The 21,328-nt window shown below is 35.6% G+C and overlaps 1 protein-coding gene across 1 annotated transcript in view; it reads left to right on the forward strand.

Moving 5' to 3' along the window:
- The window catches only part of LOC107588105 (inaD-like protein), a 108,770-nt gene that overhangs the window by 74,451 nt on the left and 12,991 nt on the right, over positions 1–21,328 (forward strand). The window contains exons 28-35 of the mRNA XM_016276114.1: positions 10,318–10,514; positions 13,336–13,427; positions 16,477–16,549; positions 17,355–17,456; positions 18,047–18,133; positions 19,250–19,318; positions 19,597–19,723; positions 20,025–20,131. Coding sequence (XP_016131600.1) covers positions 10,318–10,514; positions 13,336–13,427; positions 16,477–16,549; positions 17,355–17,456; positions 18,047–18,133; positions 19,250–19,318; positions 19,597–19,723; positions 20,025–20,131 — 854 coding nt within the window. The remainder of the gene's footprint in view (positions 1–10,317; positions 10,515–13,335; positions 13,428–16,476; positions 16,550–17,354; positions 17,457–18,046; positions 18,134–19,249; positions 19,319–19,596; positions 19,724–20,024; positions 20,132–21,328) is intronic.

Genomic DNA, 21,328 nt, shown 5'->3' on the forward strand with positions numbered 1-21,328 from the left:
TATATATATATATTATTACTAGGTAAAGCTTTAAAAAAAATTTGAAAGATTCCTGAAGATATTTTTTTTTTAAATCTAGAAATCTGTTTTTATATCTCAGAAATATCTCAGTATCAAGCATTACAGCCTTGAGAGACAGCAGCTTATTCTTACTGCAGAAAAGTGAAAGGTTACACTGCATGAGAACTGCGGTAGGACATCAACAACTCTGCAGAAATGGTTTGTCTCGTTTATCATCCAGGACTAAATTGATTCAAATCCATATAAGTTTTGACATTTTGTTTTTGCTTGTATTGTTTCAGCAACATGTTTTAGATGGACCAATATTTCCTTACTCTTCCATCAGGTAGTTTAACCAGTCACAGGATTTCTTACACCTATGTCAGTTACTTACTTGCAGCGCTAGACTTACCAAATGCAATTGCAAACATAATGACTGTTTTCAAACAGGTTTCTGTCTCTTATTGGTCTGATAGACAGATATCCCCGCCCCAAACTCACATCATTGGTTGAGGCTGTTGCTATGCCAGGCTGGTCGGAATTCTCAAACAAACAGATCAGTGTTTACTTAGTTATCAGTCTCTGCATATGAATTATTTTAACATACAGAAAATGTACACATTTTAACCACTTAAATGCTTTCTTACTCTATATTAATTACTTACATGTGAAGTGTGTAGTTTCTGCAGCGCAAGCCTCACCAAACACTATTTCAAATATAATGACTGTTTTCAAACAGGTTTCTGTCTCTTATTGGTCTGACAGACAGACAGATAGCCCCGCCCCAAACGCACACCATTGGTTGAGCTGCTGTTGCTATGCCAGGCTGGTCGGAATTTTCAAACAAACAGTTCAATATTTTGACAAGCAGTCACTTTCAAGTAAATCAACCTATGCATGGTTTACTTAAGGTGCTTTCACACCTGGCCTGTTGTTTCGGAACCTGGCGCGTTTCCCCCCCTTAGCTCGGTTGGTTTGGGCATATGTGAACACGGCAATCGCGCTCGGATCCGCGCCAAAACAATTGGTCCGAGATCGCCTGAACGAGGTGGTCTCGGCTCGATTGAAAACTAACTCTGGAGAGGTTCAGTTGTAGTGAGAAAGCAATCCGATCTAACGGACCAACGAACCAGGTTATATCACAGTTTATGATGGGTAATTATGTAAGTTCCGTGAAAAGCATTAGCTTTGTTGTTTTGTTAATACCTCAAAATGAACCTGTGAATGTCTGTGGGTGAGCACGTCTTTGCCATTCAAAAATCAAAGCACACTTTTTTATTTTATAATGCCGTCTTATTGCTCTTCTTTGTAGTAGGTGCATTTTAAAAATGTTTTGCTCAAAATGATAAATTATTATAACGACAACTACAAAAAAAGCAACAATAAGCTGTTATCGTTCCATCCTGGCGAATGACAGCCGTGACAGCTAAGTGGAATCCCGGAAAATAAACCGTGGAACTTTGACCAATGAGAGAACCGTTTACTCGCGCGTGACTTGTATTAGAAAATTTGGTCCGTTTAGAAACTTTGCCGTGTGAAAGCGAACCGCACTAAGAATAAAAAGCAACATTGTAATAATTTTAATCCCTGTTTCGGAACAAAGCAATCGATCTACAGGTGTGAAAGCACCCTTAGAGTGATTTCTGCATGTTAATTATTTCATATAAAATAAATATGCACTTTTTAACCAATCGCAAGCTTTCTTAATCTATGTAAATTACTTAAAGGAGAAGTGTGCAGTTTCTTCATCAACTGGAATTTCAACCGTAATGACTGTTTTCAAACCAGTTTCTGTCCCTTTATTGGTTCAGCCGCGGTTGCTATGCCAGGCAGGTCAAAATTCTCAAACAAACATAACAATGTTTTGACAAACAGAGCCGCAGTGTTTACATTTTCAGGTGAATCAATTTACGCACGGTTTAATTAGTTGTTTCTGCTTAAGTTGGACTAAAGTATTTTAACATAGAGAAAATTTACAAATTCACACAACCAATCACAGCCTTTCTTATGCTGCCTAAACAACATGTTAAATGTTTCATAGGCATGTTTGTAAGCATGTGTGCATCTCACACACATCTGCGTCTTGTCCCTCCACTCAGGGGTGGCCCATCAGATTATCCCACCTCCCTCCAGCAGAATTCAATCTGTGGGGCAAATCTTGAATTATCCCAAGCTGCACCTGCACGGCTCTCTTGATTATAACCCTCCCTGCACACACCGCTGCCTTATCAACATCAAAGACCGAGCTTACCTGTTTACCAGACCCATTTGGCTCTCGGTTTGAATAATTAATGCCGATTATAATTATTTTTCGGCCTAAGATGTTTGTAGTATTAGACTTCAAAGACGACGCCCTCCGTTTGTGTTACGCTAATTACCTCCGCGTGGCCTTTTCATTGATTTCTGTCCATTCATAACACAGCCTTGATAAAGCCGAATGAAAATCCCTTGAGGACAAACCCTTCCCATAGACCTAGTTGTAATGGTGCACAATATGTAACAAGCAAGTTTAGCTTGTAATGATGTTGTTTGGAGTTAAGGAGAACCTTTTATTGTACGCAAGGAGTGTTTAGTATGGAACAGGCTGTTTTGAAAGCACAGGCTATGGTTTACACACCATGACATTGAGAGAAAAGGACGAGGGTGTCAAATTTATTGTTTATGATATAATTACAATGGATGTAAATTTTTATAAATCATTTTACCTTTTTGTGTTGTAGCATCAAGTTGAAAATAATAATGGAAAAAAATATATATATTTTTAAAAATATTGTTTTTTTTATTTATTGTAGTATTTTTTAAATGTTATTTAAATAAAAAAAATATTTTAAAATAAGTATTATTTTTAGTATTTAATTAGATTATTGTTTTAAGGTACTACATTATTTAAAAAAAATTAGACTTTCTACAAGATCATGTGTTTTCAAGCACATTAACTATGTAAATTGTGAACAGTGTATCTGCCGTTACTGTATCGTACTGCCCATCACTAGTGTGCGCATGTGTTGTTCCTCGGCATGTTTGGCTGAGTAAATTACAGAGCCACTTTTTTTGAAGGCAGCTTTGGTACATCTAAAAATAAGACTATAAATAGGTGTATGTTTGTACAACGGAAAGAGACACAGAAGGGGATTGAGTGCTCAGAGCAAGGGGACCCGTCAGAGACTACACTCTTAAAAATAAAGGTGCTTCACGATGCCATAGAAGAACCTTTTGTCTAAATGGTTCCATAAAGAACCTTTAACATCTGAAGAACCTTTCTGTTTCACAAAAGGTTCTTTGGGGCGAAAAAAGGTTCTTCAGATTATAAAAAGGTAAGAAAGAGATGGTTCTTTAAAGAACCTTTGACTGAATGGTTCTTTGTGGAACCAAAAATGGTTCTTCTATGGCATCGCTTGAAGAACCTTTTGAAGCACCTTTATTTTTAAGAGTGTATCATCATACAGTCCAGAAGCGTGTGCGATATTGCATTGTTCTTCATGTAATAGATATTTTGATTGTTTTTGTAATGAGGTCTCTTTGTTGTTGTGGTAGTGGTATGGTGCAGTGTTTAAGATCTGAGCTGATTGTAGATTATAGAATCGAACCTCATAGGAAACCAATGTGTCCTTGAGCATGACAATTGACCGTAAGGTTTCTGAATGAGGACTGAAATTTGTGTGCATGCATGTATGTTTTATTTATTTATTTATTTAGAGTTGTTCTAGAAATTATAAAAATGCATATATTTATATATGAATATATTTTTAATATATTTACATATTTTATATATGAATAATTTTTACAATATAAAATCATATGTACTATATAATATTATAAATAATATATAAAAATAAATATAAAATACTAAATTATAATAACAAACTGAATTCAGAGCGGTTAAATTATAAGAAAACACATTTTTTTAATTATTTATATAATCACTTTAAAATTATTTATACCATAAAATGTTAATAATATAAATTATAAAAATAAATATTATATATATATATATATATATATATACACACACACACACACACACATTTATTATGTATTTATAGCTAAAAAAAAAAAAAAAAAAGCCTAATATTTAATTTTAGAAATAACATTATCTTTGTATTTTTCTGACACATTCATTTTTGGGGGTTTTATTTGTTTTTTAAAATTATTTATATTTTAGGAAGGGGGTCAAAAAGTTGGTGTCAAAAAGTTTTTAAATTCCTGTATTAGGCTAAATTTTTCTTTCTCTACTGTTTGGTTGAACATGGAAATCAAATATTTCCCAGCCCCTCATTCACGTTTTGCTCTTCCCTCAGTACAGCTCATCAGCCTCAGTCCTCAGCGCTTTCTAATAAAACAGCAGCAGCTGGCCTGCCTCCCCTATAGATGTGTCTGGATTTGCTTCACACGTCTTTAGCTATCCTAACAATAATGTGCCACTCGAGGTGAGCTTGGAAGTTGGCACTTGCCAGTCAAAAAACATACCTGTGAACGTACTTGAAGGGTTTCTTCCACCCACGCAGTTTGTAAGCGAGTAAACGGCGCTCAGAGCTTTGCAGCTCATCAGCGGCCCTTTGAGAGAGATGAGAGTTAACAACTGTTATGATCTGTGCAGATGCAGCAATGCAATATATAGCCTTGGTTTGAGCAAGCGGATCGATTTGAAAGCGTCAGCCGTGAAAGAAGAAGATGAGGAGTGATGTGAGCTCCTGAGGCTTTGATAAAAGACTAGCCTTGGATGGATGTGAAGGTATGTAGTGTGTTCGGGAATCACACCACTGCAGACAGAGACCGTTTTCAAGATGTTCTCCATTTAGACTAAGACTCCTTATGAAACCTTGGATTCTAAATAAGCAGTTTGTATTACACTGCTTTACTAGATAGTAACTATGTTATTTGGGCGAAAAACTACATGACTACATGCAAGCTGTAGTTCCTAAACTTTTCAGTCTGCAGGTTGTTAATTTTTATATATAAAAAATAATACATATTGCAATAATATATTTTTATTTATATATAAAATATATATTTTTATTAATATATTAAATAAAAATATTATAGATATATTAAATAATTGTCTATATTAACATAAAAATACATTAAAATCATTTAGTTATTGCAAATATTCATAAAAATATTGCCAGTTACTCTCTATGATAACATTTGTATTAATTATCTGTCAGTGCTGTATTAATTAACTGTCAATTTGTAAATCATTTCTTGTCAGTTGTGTTTGTAATTGTAAGATATGATAATTTGGTGCGTGAGTTACATATTTATCAAAACATTGTCTGATGGCACATGACAAATAAGGAAGTTTATAATGAGAAATGTTCAACCATTACAAATCATATTGGTTGCATATGGTTTTCAAAAGGTATTACAGACATTTAAAAATTAATTATATTGAATATTTTTTAAAATTCAAATTAATTTTTGATTGTATAATTGCTAATGCTTATTTTCTCTTTTTACATTTTTTATGATTTATTAATACTGTTAAATGTAATCTTTAGCAAATCTTAAAATTAAAATAAATTTAATTTAAAGATTTTCATTTTGTAAATGTATTTTGTGATTCCTAAATTCATGTAGCATTTAAAATAATTGATTTTACTTTAGTGTTTTTTTTAGAATTTTTTAGAAAGTTAACATTTCTCGGTTATAAACCATATTGTGTTGTCATAACTGTTAATACACTTTCTCAGTGCACTTTAGTGTATGCCTCACTTTCATATGTTTTGTCTAGCCTGTAATTTTCATGAACAAAATTAAAGCTTTGTATTGCCTCTTTGTTGTCAGTCCCTTTGGATAAAAGCATCTGCTAAATGAATAATTTAGATGAATAAAATAAGGTTGGGAACTGCTGATATAGAGAATGACCACACACAGTACTGGAACCACAGTAAAATCACATTTTAGTGACATTGTTGTGGTCCATGCCATACAGAAGAGTCTTCTTGAACAAATAGGACTATATGGAGCAACTGTGCTATTGAGTTTCTGTGCTGCATGTGTGCAGTGGAGTAAAACTGTTGAATAAGGCCAGTACCCTTCTCATTACTGTAGTTTATGCACACCGTCTGGCATGCAAAGTCCTTGAGCTTTCGCCAGTATCTCTCTGGCATGTCTTCCTCCTCGGTGAAGATGGAGGGCGACCCATGGTGAGGGTCTGGACAATGATGAAGGGCCAGCATTAGCAAACCGCTCTCTATTTTTCCCTCGTTTTCTCTGAATGATGCCCTGATAGGTCACCAGATGCCAGTCTGAGCACCTGCTCATTCAGAGTTCCTGCCTACTGATTACCTGGAACTGTGTATAATATGTGTATATATATATATATATATATATATATATATATATATACTGTATATATACATAAGTTAATAAGTTTAGTTACAGCATCCACCAGGAGAAACTAGATGGCAAAATCAGGCAAACCTCAACCCTTTGGTCTCTGCCAGTCGATTCTGCTTGCTGAATTGCTGTCTGACCGCTAACAACTAGCCAGTGCTGCATGCGTGAGCTGCTACGTGCTTCATAATCTGATCAAGGATGGGTTCGCTGTCCTCAAACACCTCTCAATCAGAATAAAATCTTGAAGGTGACCTTCACTGTCCTCGAGGAGAGATTTTCCCTTGTTTATCCTTTAGAAGATGATGCAACGGCCTCAAGGTCATTCAAATGTTAGGTCAATATTTGCTTTCACATTAATAGGTTTTTTTTCCCCCATTTCTTTTTTCTTTTTTCCTTGCACAGCATTCCTCTCTTTCACGGTAGTCATCTCTCGCTGTCGGTCTCAAGTATGCCAGCATTATTTCCTCATCAAGTCTTATCAAATTACAACTCCTAGGGTTTTGGTTTCCACCTCTATCAGCACGTGATGGATCCTGATGCAGCTGATCTGAGCGCAGCCCTTGTTTGTTGTGCATTAAACGCCTCTTACCTGACTGTCAATGATCAGCTCAGTGATATGAAGCTACACATTGAATCAATAATAAAATGGCAGGGTTTATCTGAATGCATAATGAAGCCTCTTGAATTATCTTGCTATCAAGGTTTACTTCGATGATATCAATGATAGTTGAACCTCTGACCGTATGTCAGCCTAGATGCTAAGCTCATGAGTTTTAAAATCGACTGCTCTGATTTTAAAAGTGCTGTTGTATAAATGATAATTAGGATTTCTATGTGCATGCGCATGTATTACAGTATATTAGAACCCAGAATCCTTCATACTCAAAGCAGAAATGTAAACCATTGATTGATGATCGAGTGGTAATTGTTGAACCACTGACCTGCAAAAATCCCTGGTGTGAGATGTAGGAAATAAGTTATTAAATATTAAATATCACAAATTCAATTTGAGCACTTGTATTGGTTGGCAAGAATGATTGCTCATTCAGAAAGTATAATGAAAACACATCTCACAAAGTAGTAAAGATCTAGAGCAATACATTACATGCATATTTGACAGAATATGTGTTAATCACAAAAAGTAAAAGATTATATTACTAGTGATGCACCAAAATAAAAATTCTAGGCCGAAACCCAAAATTCAGGATGCACTTGGCCAAAATCCGAAACTGAGAATTGTAACTTATTTTAAATTACAGCATAATAATGAGCACCATATAATATTTGAAACATTCACCATTTCTAGTCACAACCTGTCTATGCCAATTGTTAATGCAAAATAATATTCTTTTAGCTAGTGTAAATTTATTCTTAAAGGCAGTGTAGGTGATTTGGTTCCAAAAAAATGTTTTATGCTGCTTGAAAGTCCCTTCACATCCCGATAGCAATCACTAAGTTAAGTGGTCTAAATGTATTTCTATAATCTGTGGATGATATAAATTGGACGACCATAAAATGTTTGTCCAATCGTATTCCTCAGTCCGAGGGCTATGATAGACTGTCCTACCTCCTCTCTTTGCTCACACAGGAGGTATGACACTCTCGCTTCATCCATTTGCCAAAGTTTAATGTTGCTCCTACAGTCCTAAAGCTTTTAATTAGGCCTCTCACATGGTAGCGGTGCTCTCGACGTGCCCCCAAAGAGCTACACCGCAGTATAAAGGAAACCGGGATGAGCTTTCATAATGCGAAAGGTCACATCCATGCGACAGCTGTGGTTTTAATCAGAATGGCTACTGAAACTTGCACGTTAAAGAGCCATGGTAAGTGTCACACGGGATTATTGAAGTTTGGGAAAGACTTTAAAGGGTAAGAAGAAGTTGTTAAAAGTATGAAACATCTTCACCGACCATCTGCCAGTGGCCTCATTTTGTTTAGGTGTCTAAAACCAGCCAACAAATTGCCTGGTTTTCTTTGATTCGGTTTTGCGAAGTTCCCTCACGGTTTCTCATCAGTGAAGTCCTAACTGATGGTCCGCTGTGGTTTAAAAGTGCCAGCAAATCATCTCCGTCTGAAGTGTTTTGTTTCTTTATGGCCACCAGCAGCACTACACTGAATTTTGATAGCATGAAAACTGAAGAGCCCTCAAAAAAATCTCTTCGACCATTGAAGTCTTTTGAGATTCATGAGAAGCAGCTGGCTTGGAAGATTATCAAATGTTCCCGGTGCTCGAGAGTCCAGTCACTACTTTTCCTTGAAGTCCCGGCTCAGCCCCCATTTCCATAACAGCCATATAATACAGACTTTTGAGCGATGCGAGATGGGTAAAAGTAAAGTGACACTTTCACTTTTGTCCTTTTTGCAGGAAGTGCCTCAGGATGAACCAGGCCTAGTTTTGATTTGAGCTTGTGTTAGGTCAACTAAGGGCTGATTTGTTAAGATTAATTTGCTGCGGTTTAAAACGCTCATGGCGATTAAAGGCTGCAGGCTCTGCTCTGTCTTTCTCTCAGCCGTTTATCGGCGTGTGGCCATGAATCGATTACGTGAGCTCTGTAAGTCTAGATGTAATATCACTTGAGCCGTGTGCTGTAAAATATTCAATTCCATCCTCCACTCAACCTGAAAAATCTCTAGCGCCTGAAATGCATCAGTGTTTCGTTTTTTCATTCTTGTCAGAGAAAAATTTAAATTAGTCTACTCAAACCTCAGCAATCAAAAGGGCTCTTGAAATTCCTGTCCATGCTAAGCTCAGCTTCAGTGGAAGCTAAGTTGTAATTTTTGACTTGTTAATTATTTCTAAGTAATATAGGTCACGTGCACACTGCAAAGTTTCAGGAGTGATAACTGCATTTAAATACAGGAGTGAATCCCCTAAATTATCATTTTGTATGTGTACGGAGCAGAACTCACTCTCAAAACTACGATGATTGACACCATGGTAACCATAGCAGCATTCTGCCATCTCGCATGTTTGGTATACTCTATTTTTAACCAAAGTAATATTACAATGACCAAAAACTTATGTTCGACGATTTTACCTAAACCCCCATCGACAGAGACATCATGTTTTGTTAATGTTTGGAAGGCTGCTTTCTCAGAGCGAGGGTTGCCATGTCCACTTATTATAAGCAATGCTTATTAAGCGTCTTTGGGATTTGATATTTGGGCTTGGCTCATAAACCGATCCAGTTTATGTAGTTAATGAAGTAGGCAGTTGCAGGTCGCTCTGTTATGGTATGTGGTTTATTTCCAAGATAGCACATTTGGATTTGAGTTTATTATGGGCTTGTTTTTATTTGAATTTTTTTTTTCTAGTATGATCTGGCAACAGTAATGAGTCGAAACGTACCCTGTGATTCATTACACCACACATACAGAAAAGACACAACTCTGATGTTTAAATACATCATTAACAACTAGTTGTTCGGTTCCATACACTGTGTAGAATTTCTATAAATTCGGTTGTCAATACCTGCATTTTTAGAGAGTCAATTCAGTTGTAGAATGCAGTTGTCACTTGCGTAAATTACTGAACTGTGTATGTACAGAACAGAATTAAGTACTAAAAGGTAAATTGATTTCATTGGGTACATGGCCATAGACGTGGCGAGTTATCTCATGGCATTCGAAACGACCCTATGTTAGGCGCCACATTTGACTGCATGCATTAGGTTAGAGTTGGATTGGTCTTAAATTAGAAAGAACTACATATGGTGACTTAATATGTAATTCCAAGCCATGCTAGGCTCAGTTCCCGAATGACATACTGAGGACATTCTCAAAATGAGAGATGCTTTGCTTTGCTCCCTGAGCCTTGGGACTTTTCAGATTGCGTGTCAATACAGTTTACTATACTCAGCGTGATGTATAGACGCTTGTGTAAACAATACCTTTATCTTTGTCCTCTAGGAAAGTAATTGCTTTTGTTTCCAGTCCTATTCCCTGTCAGACGTGTCCTTTCTTCATGTTTGCGTTTAGAGGTGATCAGGCAGAGGTACGCGGACCTGCCTGGAGAGCTGCTGATCGTGGAACTGGAGAAAGATCGGAATGGCTTGGGCCTCAGTCTGGCCGGGAACAGGGATCGCTCCTGCATGAGCATCTTCGTGGTGGGGATCACCGCCGGAGGGCCGGCCAGCCGAGATGGCCACATCAAAGTGGGCGATGAGCTGTTGGAGGTGAAACGTGCAAACACACAGTCAAGTGATTGAGTGGTTGAGGTGGGGCTTAGAGAAGGTGAACATCTTCAACTTTTAGTACAGTATTTCTTTAAAAAAAAAAAAAAAAAAACCTGAAAAAATCAAATTATTTGTTCATTAGCAGTCATTATAATTGATATGAATTGGTTAATTAATCAGTAGCCAATAATAATAATTAATGTAATTATTAATGTTATATTTTATTGTTATTAATTAGTTTTATTATATTATTTTTATTGATGTCACTTATACATATTCTTAATTTTAATTATAATTTATTTTATTATTAATTTAAATATTATTTCTATATATCGATCATCTATCTTATATATGTTTATACGCTGGAAAGAAATTACTTTGAAACTATTTTTACTCACAAAGTGCTAGTAAATTACACAAATAATTACTATATATATATATATATATATTATTAATATTGGTTGCTCATTCATATTAAATATGACTTATTTTTTTATTATGAATTAATGATATGCATTTGATATTATATATAATTAATATTAGTGAGTGACACATATTGCTCAATTAATATAAATTATTAATAATAATATAAAATATGTATTAAAACAAAGTGTCCCTGCCCTTTTTTTACAAAGTGACTCTAACATAGCTCCCAGTGAGGAATTGTGGGTCAGTTCTCAGGACTTAGAAACTATATCTCTCTCGCTTTCATTTTTTCTTTCTCTAGATAATAGCCTTTTCCTGTTGAGCCCCTTATAATCCAAAGGGGGAAATGGTGGTTTCCATCAATTTCATTCTCATTCTGGTCTAATGCTGAATGAAGCATGGGGCTCAAGGGTCGTCTGGGTCAGTCTCATACAGGCAAAATCACTTTGAGTCTCGAGGGACGTGGTGGTCAGGCTGTCTGTTCTGGATGTGGATCAGCTGGTTCCTCTATCTCTGTCTTCATCTGTTTGTATCTGTGCCTGAGCTATTAATGTGCAAACACAAGTGTAGGGTTTTGCCTCAGATGGCCAGATGAATTTTAAATGAAGCCACCTGCCCTCAGTTTCACTATCTCTGTCTGTGCTTATCACTTTCCCTGCCTTCCTCTTCTGCTCGCTTTATCTCTGCAAGTGTTTCTCTAACTCCTTCAACCCCTCAACCTCACCATAAGATATAATTAATTGCGAGGTGAAACACACTGATAACGCCAGGTCACTTTTATGTTTATATTCATGCACAATTTGAATGTTTTTACTCATGAGTGTGACTTTGAATTGAATTGGCCAAACCATTGACACAATGTGAATAATTAAAATATTTTTCAGTTTATAAAAAAAAAAAAGCGAATCCATAACTTAATATTTAATCAATTGATTATATAATTTATGAAACATTTTGGTGAAGTAATTTGACCATAAAATTAAAAAAAGATAATTAAAATATAATTAGTAATTATTTGTATTATTTATTATTAATTATATTACTATTAACGTTTATTTATGACAAATACATTTAAATACAAATTTATACAGGTAATTAATAATATCATCTAATATTTCTGGAAATAGCACGGTTGTGTATATTATATTACGTTTATGGGTAATTCATGCTTAATGAAAATGAAAAAAATACTTATTAAAAAGAAACGTATTAAAACTACACTTTTAATTGACTTTAAAAAGACTCTGAATCCTGTTTGCTACTTTAATTTACATTCCGTTCAAATTCAGGAAGGCATTCGCAATTAATTTCTGAGTGAACTCAGCTGGTCCTCCATATTGCCTCATCCCACAATAAATTCCCTGATCTTTTCCCATCCAGATGGCATTTTGGTTTCCACGTTCCTTTCCTCCTCAGAATTGCCTATCGATTTAGTAATTTGGTCGACACGTACGAATGCCGTATTTTGGTGTGGAGTTTGAGGCCCGGTGTAGCCGTGGCTCAGAGCTGTGCTTGCTGACCTTTGGCTAATATCTATCTCCATTAGACGTGCACACACTGCGGCATTAGTCACGATCCACTAGTGCTCCTGCCTAATGATTCTGTCACAGGTGATTGGAGACGCAAGTCAAACGGTCTCAAAAGGTAACTCACAAGTAAACGTGTTATTGTCTCGTTAACGCATTAATTGTTTAACGCCGACAATTATTTTATCGCGCGTTAACGCGTTTTTTTATTATTATGAAAGTCCGTTGCTCTCTGGCTCTGAATACACATACAGACAAACCATGGATCACAGGAGGGGTGGGATGTTGTCGATCAGTAGGCTACTGGCTTGGGATGGGTGTCATCATGCATCTCAACCAATGATAGTGCGGGTCTCTACACGGAAGGTGCCTGTTATGATGTTATGATGGAGGCTCTGAACTCTGAGCATAAGTAGTTTTTCTATAACAAACTACAAAATATTTTCTATAAAAACGTTAATGCCCTGTCAGTGGCAAATAGCTTGTTTTATATTTAATTTGATTACATGTTATAACTTGAGATTTACAAGAAATATTTTAACTGCTACTATATAAAAGGAATACTGCTGTAAAAAAGCACCTTATTTGTTTAAAGTGCTTGCAAACCAAATGTTATTGCACTTTTGTTCATATAGCAGCACTTTTAAATGAAAAAAGTGTATAATACACTACTTTTGAATTCATTATTGAATTTTGTGCAAAACAATGTGATTAATCGTAGAAAATTGTGCGATTTAATCGCGATTTTTAAAAAATTATCGTTGCCCAGCACTAGTTATAATGCTACAATGTTAACACCATTTGACAGTTTTCTTTGACAAGTCTTATTTTTTGTCTTGTGCTAACAGAATTTTTTGTGCTTCCATCAGATAAACAACCAGGTGTTGTACGGCAGGAGCCACCAGAATGCATCGGCCATAATAAAAAGCGCCTCTTCAAAGGTCAAACTCGTCCTGGTCAGGTAAGAGACCCTCAGAGACAACCCTCAGCCTGCTGTTTTCTCACACTACCATCTGCTCATTACTAAGAAATTACTCTTACTGCTGTAAAAAAGCACCTTATTTGTTTAAAGTGCTTGCAAACCAAATGTTATTGCACTTTTGTTCATATAGCAGCACTTTTAAATGAAAAAAGTGTATAATACACTACTTTTGAATTCATTATTGAATTTTGTGCAAAACAATGTGATTAATCGTAGAAAATTGTGCGATTTAATCGCGATTTTTTAAAAAATTATCGTTGCCCAGCACTAGTTATAATGCTACAATGTTAACACCATTTGACAGTTTTCTTTGACAAGTCTTATTTTTTGTCTTGTGCTAACAGAATTTTTTGTGCTTCCATCAGATAAACAACCAGGTGTTGTACGGCAGGAGCCACCAGAATGCATCGGCCATAATAAAAAGCGCCTCTTCAAAGGTCAAACTCGTCCTGGTCAGGTAAGAGACCCTCAGAGACAACACTCAGCCTGCTGTTTTCTCACACTACCATCTGCTCATTACTAAGAAATTACTCTCATTTCAGCTTTATTATGAATTCTTTAACTCATTAAAAATAATTAGATCATAAATGTATTATAATGTGTTAGTTTATTCCTCTGGAGTTTTGAAATGTGTGAAATTGAAGAATAATATCGTTATCAATTATTGATTCATTGACAGCTCTAATATTTATAACAAGCTCAAAATGTTGTGAATTATTGTCACTGTCTTCAGCTTGAATCAGCATGTTCGCAGAAACTGCCGTTCTTTCCTCCTTGCAATTATGCAAACCAAGCAATCTCACTTGCCCAGATGCGAATGAAGTGCTTTTTTTTTCTCTGGTCCAAACTCCTTGATCAAGCTGAAAACCCAAGGCACCGTGGCTAATTAGGATCATAAAGCAGGCTTTTTAAGGAGGCAGTGGCAGTCTGTGTAGGATTGATGCAATCTGAGTCAGTGCCAGTACTTTCGTTAAACATTCCCATCTGAAGTTAACGTGAGTTAAGAGAAAGCCATTTCTCTGTGTTCAGATGTAAATGCAGTTATGTCTGTATATTGGTTGTTAACAAATACATAACTTAACTAAATTCTTGGGTTGAAATATTCCCTCTATATTCCACTCTCTCAATTTATATATATATATATAAATTAATTGCACCAAATTCAAGAATAATATCATTCCATTTATATATATAAATTGAGACTATGAGCAGTATCACACGAGTAGCAGTGCACTATGGCTGTATATCAGACAAAAAAGTATTCAAAAGCACTGTTGAGTCAGAATTCCATAGGAAATGAATATGGGTCATTTCGACCCCATTATACCTTCTTGGGTTAATGATACAAAAAAAAAAAATTCTGATCATATAACCAAGAAATATTAATGACAGTGGGGAAAAAAACATTTAATCACAGCATACCGGGTCAATTTGACCCCCATATGCATTATTGGGTTACAATAGCAGTCTAGCATTTTAAACTCCATATCACCGTATCTCTGTCTCTTGTCACTTTGAAGAGTGGAGTCATTGTTCCTAAGTACCGAATCAGACGCATGCTGGCTTCTGTGGATTAGCAACACGAGCAATTGATGCATTTCTTGTGATACTTGATGGCATTTCTGGAGTTGGCATGTCCTCCCATCCAGAGAGTGAGGTGTGATATGGTGTAATATACTGGAACTGCTATCACTATAAAGCATTTTTTGAAAGCTTTTAGAGGATTTTTGCAATACAATACATGGTTATGAAACAGCACAGCCCATTAGTCCATCACAAACAAACACTGACTCTGTCGTTATAGGTGTAATCAGAGACTTATTATCTGTTTCTGTTCATATCTCGTGTTTCATATGAGTATTTGTTAGCTTGACCTTTATTTGTATGGTTGTTTTGTCAGTCCAACAGGTTTAGCTGATAACGGCTGTGTAAAGACACCAGTATCTCCTTGCTGTCTACAGCTAATTATCAGAAATCCGAGAAATGTGATGGGCATCTCAGATTAAGTCTATCAAAACACATGTTTACATGCTACTGGATTCGCTTTAATGGACACACGACTTGCGTCTTTTATTGCGACAGTTTGGTCTGTAATTCAGACAGTTCGGAAAGCCCTTGTAAATGATTTGTATTGTGTCAAAAGTCATTCAGCGACACATGATGGAATGCAATAGAGAAAAGCATGTTGCCATGGTAAGATAACTGGCCAGTGGTCAAGACTGAACCGTGTCCACCTGTGACACGAATGGCAAAATGTCACAGTCTCATTGTGGCCAGTTTCCAAGTTGTTTAGCACAGGGATTTCAGAGCTGGATGAAATCTGGCCTAGTGACCCTAGTTAGTTCTGATTTGGTGTTTTCGATCTTCCTTCAGAAGGGGTTATTTGGAAACAAGCTGAGGATTGATCGTTTCATAAATTCTGTTCACCTGCGTCGACCTTACCTTGACAAAAACACATTACCTGTAATTGGAAATGGGTCATTTAGTGCACAAAGACAATAATGCCAAGGTGAACAGAAGCAGGGGTGTAGGGAGCGATATTACTCGTCAACTCAAGATCTTGAGGAAGAGGCTTTGAGGATTCATAGCGCAACATCTCAATTTATCTGGCCCATCAGTCCTTATCGATCTGAGCAGAGAAAACTGCCAAGAGCCATGTGGGAACATGAGAAGCAGAGAAAGAGCGGGACCAATTTTGGTGTTGTTGAAAGGATGGGATTCATTTTTCTCAGTTAAGTCTTGCGCGAACATAGCCATTGATTTACATAGTATGAAAAACTACTGTGGAAATCAATGGCTACCGTCAACTTATTTGTGGTCAACAGAAGAAAAAAACTGGAACGACATGAGGGTGATTTAAATGATGACTTTTTTGGGTGAACTGTACCTTTAAGATGTTTTGCTGGTGAAAAATAATACCATCATAATTTTGTGTGTATGTTTTTGTCAATTTGTGGAAAATTGACATGCTTTATACTTTTGTGCTATTGCATGGGATTAACATTAGATCTTTTCTGTCTGTTGATAGGAATGAAGATGCTATCAATCAAATGGCTGTCGCTCCTTTTCCTTCCCAGCCTTCCTCGTTCTACTCCAGTGAGGTAGGGTACATTAAGAATAGCCACATTTGATTTTGTGTTGGTATCAGTGTTTTTGTCTTAATCACCAGCCAACGAGTACAGTTTCAATAGCACAATTTTGATGAACACCATGAAAACACACTGGTCCAAAAACATACTCCACTTAACATAAATGTTAAATATGTTATGCAAAAAAAAAAAAAATATATATATATTTCAAAAGAATAATTAAAAAATAAAATACAAATATTTTAATTTAATTATAAATTACTAAATTATCATTTGAATATTGAAAAACAGAGATGATATATTTTATATATTAATATTAAATTGTTAAATTATTATATTATTACATAATATATATTATTAGATTAATCTGCAAATATTTATTTATTTATTGCATAAATTGCCTGTTTTGTCCTAACCACTCAAGTGACCACCAAAATCAAGCACCACATAACACACACATGTGCAGCATTTTCACTTTCAGGAGAAAAAAAAATAAAGTATTAATAATTTGAAGAAGAAAATTAAAAATATTTTAATTCAATTAACAAATTTATAAATTATTATTAAAAATATTAAATGTTATATTTAGAAGTAAATATATTAGATTAAATGTAATCATTATTATTGTATATTATTATAGTAATATTTATATGATAATATTTTATGTATTTATCCTTCATTTATTTATTTGTTTACTTAATTATTTAAATAATTGTTTGCATAAATTGCCTGTTAGTACAGGTTAGAGATTTTACCGCCTCTTCATGCACTGCTAAGAACTGGAAGAGTTCAGCTGATTTCAGAACTGTTGTTTCAGATGCATCAGAATACGCCAGCAGTTCCAGCTCCAGCAGAGAAGCCACAGCTACCCGAGAGCCTCCCTCTGAGCAGAAGCTCACCTGAGCCGCCACTAATCAAGGTGAGTCCTCGCCAAATCAACACCCTCCAGCTTGTATGAAGGGTCAGCGGCCATTAATTGCTCATTTGTATTAACTTTAGGTTCATTTTTTAATCACATTTTGTATATAATTAATTATACAAATACTTATAATTATATATAAATAAAGATTCTATAAAAATACGGTTTCGTGTAGAGTCCAATAAAAGTGTAGTGAATAAAAAAAAGATTTTTTTTTAGTCTGCCATGCTTATAAGCCAGATATGATGCAAGAATGCAGCAACCGATTGCCATCATTATGAAAACATAATGACTCTTGACTCAGCGTTTTACGAGTCTGTCCCATCTCCCCTCGCTTTCATCCCCTCATTGTCAGTCTGAGCTCGGACCAGCTTTTTCTGCTCTAAATGTGGATTTGTTTCGGTAAACAAACAGTTGAAAGCGCCTCGGGGGCGCTTGACTCTAAACAGCAGCTCATTGTCATCGGCTGCCTCTAGCTTAACTCTGTCCTAGATGGAGGTAGCGAATGCAGTTTTGACCTAGTTGACGCTCTGCGGGGAGTATCTAAACCTTGCGCTTTATTTTACCTGTTTGCCTGACTCCTCAAACAGGATCAACCCAGCTTGGCGCCGACCGTGAGCTCCACGCAGACAGATCAAGTGCAGAAGACTTTCAGAGATGGAGAGTCAGCCTTAAAGGTGAGGAACACCTAAGAAGATCTCAATGAGTATGTTCAGAATCACATACTACCTGTACTATATTTGCAAAATGTACTGTATACTGTGCTCAGTATGTAATGCAGATTTATTGTATATATAATAATAATAATAATACCTTTAATTTTTAGTCGCCTTTCAAAACACTCAAGGACACCTTGAGCAGCAATAAAATACAAAACAATACAAAGCTATCCAAAACACACAGACATACAAATCAAATCACTAAAAGCTATTCTAAACAGATACGTTTTAATCTGAGCTTTAAAGAGGGAAATAGAATCCAGCTGGCGAATGTGCAGTGGCTTAAGATTTACAGAATTTTGGAGCAGCACAACTAAAAGCCCTACCACCAAAAGAACTCAATATATAAAATACCCATAGAAATAACTTATTATTATTTATAAATCAATTTATATATGTATATTTAATATAATATAAATATAGATATAATATAAATGTTATATCAGAATGTTTATTTTATACATTTTTATTTTCAGCTTATTTATATAATAAATGCACAACCATGTATGTATATATAAATATAATTCAGTATATATATATATAAATAAAATTCAGAAGCCCTGATTTTTTTATGCAGATTCAGGTCTTTGAACCTCGCTGTATTTATAGAAAATAGAGGGGAAACATCCAACATAGTGATGTAATGTTAAAACATTTAGCATTTTTAATTTAGTGAGTGGCATTTAGTTGTAGTATGCATATTTATACTATAGTTAATACAGTACTTTGCCAATTTTCTGTATTAATGCAGTTGCTACATAAATTAGTTGTGTTGTTTTTTTTATATAAATTTGATTTTGATTTGATTTAAATTGTCTATAATTATCTATATACTTTGCTTTAACATTTTTCAATCCAAGATTTTCAACACAGCCAATGTATTTATGGAACATTTGAAAAGTGTTTAAAACATTTACTGTATCACTAGTAATGCATTTCCATCTTTGCCGTTTTACTCACAAATCAAAAAGTGCCATGAATATTAGTCAGTTTCATGATTGCTCCATTAAATTTTGGTTGTGTAGCTTGTTATACTGAGCGACAGAACTAATTAAGGTCTATTAATCATCTCAGAAGCTGAAATCTTCAGAGAAAATATTGGAGTCTCCAAGCGAACAGCCACCCAAGCCTCTTGTGGAGCAGGTGTGTTTGTTCATTAAAGTGTATGTTTGGGCGACACAAAACTCCCATTTGCAACACATTTAACTTCCTTAGTCATCATTAATACATTAATTTTGAGTTCCTCTTGACTTTAATTGAGTTGCATGCAAGTTAGATGAGATTTTTGGATGAGATCTAAACAGCTGCCAAAACACAGAAGCTCTGCCTAGACAAAACATAGCAGCTGTTAGTAAACAGTCTAACCTCTGTCTGTCTGTCTGTGTTCCTGCGGACTCGTCCTTGTTCTGGATTGTCCCCAGATCACCAGTCTTCCAAAAATCCAGAGGAATTCCACCAAGCCCTCAGCAGGTTCTCTGGAGGTCACGTCCTCAGGATCAACCGTGCCAGTGTCCGGCACCAGCCCTGACTTCGAGTACTGCAGCAAAGGTGCAACACGCTCAGTGTCATAAATTGTGTTTAAAAGACTTTACATTGTTACTTTAATTTTCATGTTTTTATGAACTTTTTTTTTTTGTTGCGCTGCAATCTGTGACGCCCAAATGCATGTTTAATCAAGGCTGAAATGAAAACAACACAGGGCTGCCATGTGTATTTGCCTCAGCCTCTTTGAACACTGAGAGTTGTTGTTTTTTCAAAGAGGAATTAATTTTCTTTTCACTCAGAGTGTTTATAAAAACACTGAACATGAAGGACTTGCATCATCTTTATCTCTCTGTGTATGTTTCAGACCCTGCTACGTGTCCCATAGTTCCAGGACAAGAGACAGTTATTGAGATTTCTAAAGGCCGGTCTGGACTGGGTCTCAGTATAGTTGGCGGCAAAAATACTCAGCTGGTACGATACCAGAAGTAAATGTGTTTTTGTGTGCGTGTGTGTGTGTGTGTGTGTGTGTGTGTGCGCGCTTTGCTTTATTTTGAAAATTTTTGTTATATGTTTTTGTTTGTTTTTCGTTATTATTATTTTTCTGTATTGTTTTATTTGTATTTTAGTTTTTTTTCCCTGTTTTGTGTTTTATCTTTTGTATTTGTTTGAATTTTGCTTTTTTTGGGGGGGTGGGGTGGGTCGGGGGGGTTGTAAATCCGTGTATCATTCGATCATTCGTTTTTTGATTTAATATTGAAAGTAGAAAAATTAGAAAATGGCTCCTTTTTCATTTTTTCGTTTTTTTTCCAAAAAACGAAAAACAAGAGTTCAGCTTAAATTTTCATTTTTCGTTCAGGGCTAGAAAAATTAATAAACGGCTTGAATATTCGATTTCTACACATGGGCAGGAATTAAACACCCCTTTCTGCTGATTGGTCAGCTGTGCCATCATCAGTTCTTCTGCAGTATCACACAGCAGAATAATAGTCCTCCACTGCTGCAGTTGTACGGATTAATAACCCATTTTATCAGTTTCATATTTTTCTCACTTGGGTATATATAGGCCTATAATGTTCACGCAAGAACTGTTATTCTGACTGACAAACGGAGAACAACATATATTAGATAGCCTACTGTTAGAGTTTTATAATGTAGTCTTGTGTTTTATTAAAATGTATTATAATTGATATGATATCTCAAAAGGATATGCACTTGTGCGCGGCTGCGCACTCTCACTGCAACGCAACATTTTAATAAAATATAATAGCTTGCCATTTCGGTTTGTTTCTCACCAAACCCTCAGTATACCTTCAGAAAGCTTGGAATATATGCCACGAGATGCATATGATTATTTTACGACAGATATGCATCCGCTTCAAAACAACAAACAAAACCTAAAGTCACCATTCTCTGCCATTAAATTGGCAATTGCGAGCAGGACATTTTTGTGTTATTAAGTAATAAGCCTTTAGAACGTTAAGGTGAGTAGTCACTCTAGTTCACACAGTTCCAATAAATTGCGATGGGTTAAATAAACTCAATAAGCAGACAGACGCGACTACAGTCAAGCGCAGACCAGTATTGAAGTGCACAGGAAATAAGCAGCAGTCATATTTAAAGCAGTTTAAATTAATATTGAGTACTGATTGATGTTCACTTGGATTTTTT

Source organism: Sinocyclocheilus grahami, unplaced genomic scaffold (genome assembly GCF_001515645.1).
Source record: "Sinocyclocheilus grahami isolate Dianchi unplaced genomic scaffold, SAMN03320097.WGS_v1.1 scaffold98.1, whole genome shotgun sequence".
NCBI lineage: Eukaryota > Metazoa > Chordata > Actinopteri > Cypriniformes > Cyprinidae > Sinocyclocheilus > Sinocyclocheilus grahami.